Here is an 11499-nt window from a genome sequence, read left to right on the forward strand (position 1 = left end):
GATGCACTAGAGCTATAAATGTATGAAAGCTCAACAAAAGAAACTAGTGGGTGTGCATCCAACTTGCTTGCTCACGAAGACCTAGGGCACTTGAGGAGGCCCATTGTTGAAATATACAAGCCAAGTTCTATAATGAAAATTCCCACTAGTATATGAAAGTGATAACTCAAGAGACTCTTTATATGAAGAACATGGTGCTACTTTGAAGCACAAGTGTGGCAAAAAAGGATAGTAGCATTGCCCCTTTTTATTTATTTTCTTTTTTTGGGGCCTTCTTTTTTTTCTTTGGCCTTTCTCTTTTTTTTGGGACAATGCTCTATTGAATGATGATCATCACACTTCTATTTATTTACAACTCAATGATTACAACTCGATACTAGAACAAAGTATGACTCTATATGGATGCCTCCGGTGGTGTACCGGGATATGCAATGAATCAAGAGTGACAAGTATGAAAAAATTATGAACGGTGGCTTTGCCACAAATACTATGTCAACTACATGATCATGCTAAGCAATATGACAATGATGAATGTGTCATGATAAACTGGATGGTGGAAAGTTGCATGGCAATATATCTCGGAATGGCTATGGAAATGCCATAATAGATAGGTATGGTGGCTGTTTTGAGGAAGATATAAGGAGGTTTATGTGTCAAAGAGCGTATCATATCACGGGGTTTGGATGCACCGGCGAAGTTTGCACCAACTCTCAATGTGGGAAAGGGCAATGCACGGTACCGGAGAGGCTGGCCAAAATGGAAGGGTGAGAGTGCGTATAATCCATGGACTCAACATTAGTCATAAAGAACTCACATACTTATTGCAAAAGTCTACAAGTCATCAAAAACCTTGACACTATGCACATGCTCCTAGGGGGATAGATTGGTAGAAAAAAACCATCGCTCGTCCCCGACCGCCACTCATAAGGAGGACAATCAAATAACACCTCATGTTTCAAATTTGTTACACAACATTTACCATACGTGCATGCTACGGGACTTGCAAACTTCAACACAAGCATTTCTCAATTTCACAACTACTCAACTAGCACGACTTTGATATTATTACCTCCATATCTCAAAACAATCATCAAGCATCCAAACTTCTCTTAGTATTCAACACACTCATAAGAAAGTTTTTACTATTCTTGAATACCTAGCATATTAGGATTTTAAGCAAATTACCATGCTATTTAAGACTCTCAAAATAATCTAAGTGAAGCATGAGAGTTCATCTATTTCTTCAAAATAAAACTACCGCCATGCTCTAAAAGATATAAGTGAAGCACTGGAGCAAATGACAAACTACTCCGAAAGATATAAGTGAAGATCAATGAGTAGTCGAATAATTATGCAACCATGTGAAGACTCTGTAACATTTAATAATTTCAGATCTTGGTATTCTATTCAAACATCAAGCAAAGCAAAATAAAATGACATTCTAAGAATAGCAAACATCATGTGAAGAAGCAAAAACTTAGGATCAACCGAAACTAACCGATAATTGTTGAAGAAGAAAGGTGGGATGCCAACCGGGGCATCCCCAAGCTTAGATGCATGAGACTTCTTGAAATATTATCTTGGGGTGTCTTGGGCATCCCCAAGCTTGAGCTTTTGTGTCTCCTTAATTCCTCTCATATCACGGTCTCCCTAAATCTCAAAAGCTTCATCCACACAAAACTCAACAAGGACTCGTGAGATAAGTTAGTATAAACCATTGCAAAAACCTTATCATACTCTACTGTATAAAATCACTAAAATTATTATTAAACATTTCATACTAAATGCCTATGCATATTTAATAGTCCTATCCTCAAATAGAATCATTAAAGAAGCAAACATATGCAAACAATGCAAACATAACAGCAATCTGCCTAAACAGGATAGTCTGTAAAGAATGCTGCAACATCCATACTTCCCTAGCTCCAAAAATTATGAAAGAAAATTACCACTGTAGTAAATTTATCAGAGCTTAATATTCAAAAGGTTTCAAAATTTTATCACATTCTGACTTTTCTAGGGAATTATTGCAACAACGGTAAACTTTGTGTTTTCAAACAGCAACATGTGGACTTCTAAAATAGGCATAGTAAAGGCTATCAATGCCACTTTTATTGAAATAAAAGATGCAAAAAATTGTTCTAAATAACATCAAGCAAATACAAACAAAATAAATTGACGCTCCAAGCAAAATACATATCATGTGGTGAATAAAAATATAGCTCCAAGTAAAGTTACCGATGAATGAAGACGAAAGAGGGGATGCCTTCCGGGGCATCCCCAATCTTAAGCTCTTGGCTATCCTTGAATGTTACCTTGGGGTGCCTTGTACATCCCCAAGCTTAGGCTCTTGCCACTCCTTATTCCATAGTCCATCGAATCCTTACCCAAAACTTGAAAACTTCACAACACAAAACTTAACAGAAAACTCGTAAGCTCCGTTAGCGAAAGAAAGTAAATCACCACTTCAAGGTACTGTAATGAACTCATTATTTATTTATATTGGTTTTAAACCTACTGTATTCCAACTTCTCTATGGTTTATAAACTATTTTACTAGCCATAGATTCATCAAAATAAGTAAACAACACATGAAAAACAGAATCTGTCAAAAACAGAACAGTCTGTAGTAATCTGGATCAAACGTATACTTCTGGAACTCATAAAATTCTCAAATAAATTTCTGGACCTGAGGAATTTATCTATTAATTATCTGCAAAAAGAATTAACTAAATATCACTCTCCAAATAAAAATGGCAGCAATTCTCGTGAGCGCTAAAGTTTCTGTTTTTTAACAGCATGATCATAAAGACTTCACCCAAGTCTTCCCAAAGGTTCTACTTGACACAAACACTAATTAAAAGCATAAAACCACATCTAAAAAGAGGCTAGATGAATTATTTATTACTAAACAGGAACAACAAGCAAGGAACTAAAATTAAATTGGGTTGCCTCCCAAAAAGCGCTATCGTTTAACGCCCCTAGCTAGGCATGGTGATTTCAATGATGCTCACATAAAAGATAAGAATTGAAACATAAAGAGAGAATCATGAAGAGTATTACTAGCACATTTAAGTCTAACCCACTTCCTATGCATAGGGATTTTGTGAGCAAACAACTTATGGGAACAATAATCAACTTGCATAGGAAGGTAAAACAAGCATAACTTCAAAACTTTAAGCACATAGAGAGGAAACTTAATATTATTGCAATTCCTACAAGCATATATTACTCCCTCAAAATAATTTTTAGTAGCATCATGAATGAATTCAACAATATAACCAGCACTTAAAGCATTCTTTTCATGATCTACACGCATATAAAATTTACTACTCTCCACATAAGCAAAATTCTTCTCATGAATAATAGTGGGAGCAAGCTCAATAAAATAACTATCATGTGATTGAAAATTAAGATCAAGATGACAAGTTTCATGGTTATCATTATTCTTTAAAGCATATGTGTCATCACAATAATCATCATAGATAGGAGGCATGCTTTCATCATAATAAATTTGCTCATCAAAACTTGGGGGACAAAAAATATCATCTTCATCAAACATAGCTTCCCCAAGCTTGTGGCTTTGCATATCATTAGCATCATGGATATTCAAGGAATTTATACTAACAACATTGCAATCATGCTCATCATTCAAATATTTAGTGCCAAACATTTTATAGATTTCTTCTTCTAGCACTTGAGCACAATTATCCTTTCCATCATACTCACGAAAGATATTAAAAAGGTGAAGCGTATGAGACAAACTTAATTCCATTTTTTTGTAATTTTCTTTTATAGAATAAACTAGTGATAAAACAAGAAACTAAAAGAATCGATTGCAAGATCTAAAGATATACCTTCAAGCACTCACCTCCCCGGCAACGGCGCCAGAAAAGAGCTTGCTGTCTACTACACAACCTTCTTCTTGTAGACGTTGTTGGGACTCCAAGTGCAGAGGTTTGTAGGACAGTAGAAAATTTCCCTCAAGTGGATGACCTAAGGTTTATCAATCCGTAGGAGGCATAGGACGAAGATGGTCTCTCTCAAGCAACCCTGCAACCAAATAACAAAGAGTCTCTTGTGTTCCCAACACACCCAATACAATGGTAAATTGTATAGGTGCACTAGTTCGGCGAAGAGATGGTGATACAAGTGGTATATGGATAGTAGATAAAGGTATTTGTAATCTGAAATTATAAAAACAGCAAGGTAACAAGTGATAAAAGTGAGCGTAAACGGTATTGCAATGTGTGGAAATAAGGCCTAGGGTTCATACTTTCACTAGTGTAAGTTCCCTCAACAATAATAACATAATTGGATCACATAACTATCCCTCAACATGCAACAAAGAGTCACTCCAAAGTCACTAATAGCGGAGAACGAACGAAGAGATTATGGTAGGGTACGAAACCACCTCAAAGTTATTCTTTCCAATCAATCCGTTGGGCTATTCCTATAGGTGTCACAAACAGCCCTAGAGTTCATACTAGAATAACACCTTAATACACAAATAAACCAAAACCCTAATGTCACCTAGATACTCCAATGTCACCTCAAGTATCCGTGGGCATGATTATACGATATGCATCACACAATCTCAGATTCATCTATTCAACCAACACATAGGACCTCAAAGAGTGCCCCAAAGTTTCTACCGGAGAATCACGACGAAAACGTGTGCCAACCCCTATGCATAGGTTCATGGGCGGAATCCGCAAGTTGATCACCAAAACATACATCAAGTGAATCACGTGGTATCCCATTGTCACCACAGATACACACGGCAAGACATACATCAAGTGTTCTCAAATCTTTAAAGATTCAATCCGATAAGATTACTTCAAAGGGGAAACTCAATTCATTACAAGAGAGTAGAGGGGGGAGAAAACATCATAGGATCCAACTATAATAGCAAAGCTCGCGATACATCAAGATCGTATCACCTCAAGAACACGAGAGAGAGAGAGAGATCAAACACATAGCTACTGGTACATACCCTCAGCCCCGAGGGAGAACTACTCCCTCCTCGTCATGGAGAGCACCGGGATGATGAAGATGGCCACCGGAGAAGGATTTCCCCCTCCGGCAGGGTGCCGGAACAGGTCTAGATTGGCTTTTGGTGGCCACGGAGGCTTCTGGCGGCGGAACTCCCGATCTATTGTGCTCTCGGATGTTTTTAGGGTATATGGAGATATATAGGCGGAAGAAGTACGTCAGGGGGGCCACGAGGGGCTCACGAGGGTGGAGGGCGCGCCCAGGGGGGTGGGCGCGCCCCCCTGCCTCGTGATCTCCTCGTAGATCCCCCGACATGCACTCCAAGTCTTCTGGGCTTCTTTCCTTCCAAAAATGAGTTCCGTGAAGTTTCAGGTCAATTGGACTCTGTTTGATTTTCCTTTTCTTCGAAACCGTAAAACAGGGTAAAAAACAGAAACTGGCACTGGGCTCTGGGTTAATAGGTTAGTCCCAAAAATTATATAAAAGTGTATAATAAAGCCCATAAACATTCAAAATAGTCGATAATATAGCATGGAGCAATAAAAAATTATAGATACGCTGGAGACGTATCAGTTTGCATAGGCGTTTTTGGGCTGAGGCCACTTCCACTGCTTGTTATCTCATTAACCATTCACCATCTATTGCTCTTAATAAGAAAACTCCAATTGAGGTATGGTCTGGTTCACCTGCTGATTATTCACAGTTGAGAGTTTTTGGTTGCACTGCTTATGCTCATGTTGATAATGGAAAATTGGAGCCTAGGGCTGTTAAGTGCATATTTCTTAGTTATAAGTCTGGTGTTTCCGAGGCTATTATTTCTGGTGATAGTAATAAGTGGATGACTGCTATGCATGATGAGATGGAATCACTTGAAAAGAATGGCACTTAGGATTTAGTAAGATTACCTAGAGAGAAGAAACCTATTCGTTGCAAGTGGGTTTTCAAGAGGAAAGAAGGTGTTTCTCCTAATGATGAGACAAGATATAAAGCAAGGTTGGTTGCTAAAGGTTATAGCCAGATTTCAGGTATTGACTATAACGAAGTCTTTTCTCCTGTTGTGAAGCATAGCTCTATTCACACTTTACTCAGTATTGTTGCCATACATGATCTTGAGCTTGAACAATTGGATGTTAAAACTGCATTTTCACATGGAGAATTAGAAGAGGATATTTATATGGAACAACCTGAAGGTTTTGTTATTCCGGGAAAAGAAAAGCTTGTCTGTAAGTTAAATAAATCTTTTTATGGATTGAAGCAATCCCCTAGACAATGGTACAAGAGATTTGACACCTTTATGCTCTCTCAAGGTTTCAAAAGGTCTAATTATGATAGTTGTGTTTATTTGAAAACTGTCAAAGGTTCAACTATTTATTTGCTCCTTAATGTTGATGATATGCTAATTGCTGCAAAGAGTATGTCATAGATTAATGAACTAAAGAAGCAATTGAGTAATGAATTTGAGATGAAGGATTTGAGTGCAGCAAAGAAAATACTTGGCATGGAAATATCCAGAGATAGACCATCTGAAAAAGTATATCTAAGTCAGAAGGGATATATTGATAAAGTTCTTCGTCGTTTTAATATGCATAATGCCAAGCCAGTAAGCACTCTGTTAGCTGCACACTTCAAATTATCATCAGCTTTATGTCCTAAATCAGATGCAGATATTGAGTACATGTCTAGAGTTCCCTATTCGAGTGCAGTTGGTTCACTTATGTATGCCATGGTTTGTTCTCGTCCGGATTTATCATATGGATTGAGTGTTGTCAGTAGATACATGGCTAATCTTGGAAAAGAGCATTGGAAAGCAGTTTAGTGGATTTTCAGATACCTGCGAGGTACTTCTAATGCTTATTTATAGTTTGGGAAAACTAGAGATGGACTTGTTAGTTTTGTTGATTCTGATTTTGCTGGTGATTTGGATAAGAGAAGATCACTCACAGGTTATGTTTTCACCATTGGTGGTTGTGCTGTGAGTTGGAGAGCAACTTTGCAGTCTATTGTGGCTTGTTCCACTACTGATGCCGAGTATATGGCTATTTCTGAGGCATGCAAAGAAGCTATCTGGTTGAAAGGTTTATACACTGAGCTTTGTGGAGATTCATCTTGCCCTACCGTATTTTCTGACAGTCAAAGTGCCATATATCTTACAAAAAATCAAATGTATCATGAAAGGACAAAGCACATTGATGTTAGATTTCATTATATTCGAGATGTTGTTGCTGAAGGCTATTTGAAGATATGCAAGATAAGTACTCATGATAATCCTGCTGATATGATGACAAAGCCAGTTCCGACCAATAAGTTTGAGCTTTGCTCGGGCTTAGTTGGTATTTCTCACTAGTCCTATGGATTTTGATGCACAAGGTGTTTATATTGATTTGGATGGAGTTATCTACTTTCTTCGACTACTGGAGGGAATTTGGCTCAAGGTGGAGATTGTTAAATTGTGAGCCAAACTATACCGTATTAGACTAGACGTAATACATACGGAGTGGGCCTTTGCGTTGGTACCGACGCGTACGAGTACAACTCGTTTACTTGTCCTCCAAGGACTCTCATGTATTGCCCTCTTATATACCCCATGTAGTCGCATCTCAGACGGTCTGTCGTCTTGTGCTTGTAATACTCCTCCTCATAGTGATTGCGCCTTCGTGCGTCCGTGGTTTTCTCCCGCAAGGATTTCCACGTAAAAATCCGTGTGCTCTCGTGTCTCGTTTATCTCGTTATTATCTAACAATTGTAAATTACAATTTTTTCTATTTTTAATAAAAAATTGTTTGGTACATACATTCGCTTATTTGATGAAGGATGTTCTTTATAATGTAAGATCAAAGGGATACAACCATAATATGCACATACCCCGCCTCTGCATGAATGCATGATTAGTATACACACACCCGACATCCAGGCACAAACAAAGGATCGAACCAACAAATAGCAAAGTCTACTGAATCTATGCCTAAACGGAAGGTTAAAAAGGAAAAGAAAGGAGCAACGATGATTCACGTCGAGCAGGCACTGATCCAACGAATATGATACAAAAGCACACAATCCAGACATGGACGCGAGACAAACTGAAAATCATGTATACCCCAAGCAAGCAGCCCAACCTCTAGGAGTCATCAACGTAGGTAAGAACATTAGTTGACACACATGTGATGCAGTGCATAGATCAACTGTGTGAGAGAGGACGGTACCGCGAAAATCCCACACCAGAGACCCTCAGGCGATTCCATGCCTCCGTTGCACGTCACAAGTATACGTCGGTGGTAAGAGCATCTTCAACAACCGCGCCAAAAGACGCGCGCGAGGTAAATTGGCTTTATAGCGCGTGCGAGATGTTTACACGCGCTCCAGCGGTGGCGCGAAACTAGCGCGCGCGGGAAAAGGCGGCCGCTCGCGCGCTACATTTAGCGCGCCGCGTCCGGCGCACCTATAAATTGCAGCGCCTCCGCTGCTCTCTCCGTCTCTCCATCGCCCCCTGCCGCGCTCTGCCGCCGACACGCCACCACCGCGCCACGATGCCGCCTCGGCGCCGGGGAGGTACGGGCTACCGCGGCGTCCGCGTGCGTCCGTCCGACACCTACTCCACCGAAATTCGGTCGGGCGGCAGCATGCGGCTCTGTCTCGGAATTTTCGACACCGCCCAGGAGGGCGCCCGCGCGTACGACGCTGCGGCGTGGCGCCTCCTGCGGTCCCGTCAGGACATGAACTTCGCCGACGTGGCGACGCGGGAGCGCGCACAGGAGTTGACGCCTTTCCCGCGGCTTCTCACTGACGAGGATCATCGCAAGCATCGGAGGCGGGAGCATCGTCTCAGGCTGGCCGAGATGGACGAGCAAGCCATGGCGCTGTGGAGTCATCGCTTCCCGGAAGACACCAACGAGGAACAGTTCTTCGTCCAGAGGAGGGCGAGGAGGGCGAAGAGGAGAGAGGAGCGAGCCGACTATCGCGAGGACAAGCGAACGCGGAAGGCGGTCGCTAAATACAACCAAGCGCTAGGAGATGCGTCCTCCTGGAACTCCGACGACGAGCGATTTCTTGACGCCTACGCTCCGACGTCGGAGGAGGACATCACTGAGACAGAGTCCGAGTCGGACGAGTAGTAGGAGAACTATCTACGAAGCCAAATATGTAGTAGGAGAACTATCTACGAAACCCAATATGTAGTAGGAGAACTATCTACGAAACCAAATATATAGTAGAAAAAACTGAAATATAGCGCGCCTGCTAGAACGGCGTGGGCGCGATTTAATTTGCGGCGGCCGCTGGAGCCAGCGCACTACTGCGTGCAAAAACTGGCTAACTCAGCGTTGTATCGCAACTTTTAGCGCACGGCGCGTTGCGCGACTGTTGGAGATGCTTTAAATTTGGGCACGACCACCGCCCCCAAACAATACGCCAGTGGCCGTCATTGTATCGTCATAACCGTGACCTGCCGCCACTAGCTCTATCGAGCATCCGGATCAATGGCCCAGCCATCCACTCGGCAAGCATCACTGGCACTACCACTGCACATCGATACATACACTTGTTGTTCTAGCTGATCGGTTCTTTGTTTTACTTTGCTGGATATGCTGGATTTGGTCTTCCAAATTTCAACTTGTCGACGATGGTGCCTGTGTAAATTTCTCGAGCAACAGCACAATGTGCGACCTCTGCTCCATAGGAAGACCAAGAAGGAATTTAACTTGAATCCTTTTCCCCTTTCCAATCGTGTTTTTTTGGACGGCTGAATCCTCTTTTAACCGGAAGATTTTTTTAATCATACTTTCTGTTAGCCACAATATGAAAGTACTTAGTATTATTGTCCCCTTAATGGAGATAAGTGCAATGATTTTTATTTCATTATTGAGCCACAAAGTCAGTTAAAATTCGGAAATTGCCTTTGGTGACCGAGCTCACTGGAGGCCTCCAGATTCAAAATTCATCAAAATTCATATTTTAACATTTCAAAAAATTCTGAAAAAAGTACAGATATACATAAAGGCATAACACACATGTGTGTAAATTTTCAAGGTAAAATACATTGAAATGAGGGCTGTGCAAAAAAGAAAAATCTGGGGCTGTTTAACACATGATACTATTCATCCTCCCATGCCATGAATTTGTCTTTTTTGTACAGGTCACATTTCATCGTACTTCATCATGAAATTTTACAAACATGTGGGTTACATCCTTACATACTCACATATTTGTTTTCAGTCTTTTTTGAAACATAAAAGTTTGAATTAGAAATTTTCAAAAATAAAGGCCTCCATGGAACTCGGCCTCCAAAACGCCATTCTCGTTAAAATTGACCTTTCTTTGCGTTTTTTTTGTTGTGTGTGTGTGTTTGGGGGGGGGGGGGGGGTAGTACAAATGGCAATGTGGCCCTGTTCCCTTGAAATCCATGGGGAATTCAACTATTTTTGGATGTGTATGGGGGAGATTTGATCCCCACAATCTAAATATGAGGATGGGAAGGTTTATCACGTCTTGTTCCCTACTACGGGATTTTGTTTGTTTCTACCACTCTAGCTTTTTCCCATTTTACTTATGCTACTCTATCTCTTAAATTTCATCTTTGCCACTCTAAGCTTTTGACTATATATCACAATTGCCATTCTGTGGCAAAAGAGATTTTCTCAGAGTGACAATTGTGATACATTGTCAAAAGCTAAGTTGGCAAAAGTTAGTTGTCAAATTTTCGAGTGACATAAGGAAAATGAGAAAAGCTAGAGTGGCAAAAACAAAATTTCAAAATGGCATAAGGAAAATAGGCAAAAGTTAGATTGGCAAAAACAAGATTCCTCCTACTATTCCCTATTATTTAAATATTATGTATATGAATCGACATGCTCCTTTATGTAAAATATTGTAATATTGTCTCTGTTGTAATATGTTTTAGTAATATCTAACATGTTACAAAAACTAAGTATTTTAATATGTCAAAAAATACAATAATATGAAAATATCACAACATTATTTACGATCAAACTGTTCGGGCCCTAGATCCAATGGGGTTGGGGAAGGAAAGAGTAGTCTCCTAATTGCTAAACGAGGATATTTATTTTTGAAAAGGAGGTTGAAACCCCCGGCCTCTGCATCAATCGATGCATGCAACCATCTTTATTAATTATTCAACAACGGTTCGACAAGAACGTACATCAAACCCCCGAAGCAACCACTTACATCTACAAAGCCGATAATGTGGAGTGCAACCACTTACATCTACAAAGCCGATAATGTGGAGTGCTCTCATTCCCACCATCTAGGACCAGGGTCACCGCCGATCCGCCCGCATGACGTATCAGGAGCCTACACGGTGCAACAAACATAAAGCGTATACCGCATGCATATGTTTTAGAAGTCGCCACCATCATCGAACCGTTAACCCATCTCCGAGAAGGAGATCCGCATCATCCCTGCTAGACCGGCCAGCCATCGACGCCGCCATGGCTCCTAAGACAAGGACAATATGACTCACAAGACTGGTTAATTTAGCGAAATTTGGTCAATG

The 11499-nt window shown here is 40.6% G+C and overlaps 1 protein-coding gene across 1 annotated transcript; it reads left to right on the top strand.

Annotated features, from left to right (window-relative positions):
• The first annotated feature begins 8518 nt into the window (after positions 1 to 8518).
• Positions 8519 to 9103, top strand: LOC147992068 (uncharacterized). The gene has a single exon (XM_087538913.1). It carries the CDS (start codon positions 8519 to 8521, stop codon positions 9101 to 9103), a length of 585 nt encoding a protein of 194 aa, XP_087395039.1.
• The last annotated feature ends 2396 nt before the right edge of the window (positions 9104 to 11499 follow it).

The sequence above is a fragment of the Triticum urartu genome, chromosome 1A (genome assembly GCF_056163025.1).
Source record: "Triticum urartu cultivar PI428250 chromosome 1A, HENAU_Tu73, whole genome shotgun sequence".
Lineage (NCBI taxonomy): Eukaryota > Viridiplantae > Streptophyta > Magnoliopsida > Poales > Poaceae > Triticum > Triticum urartu.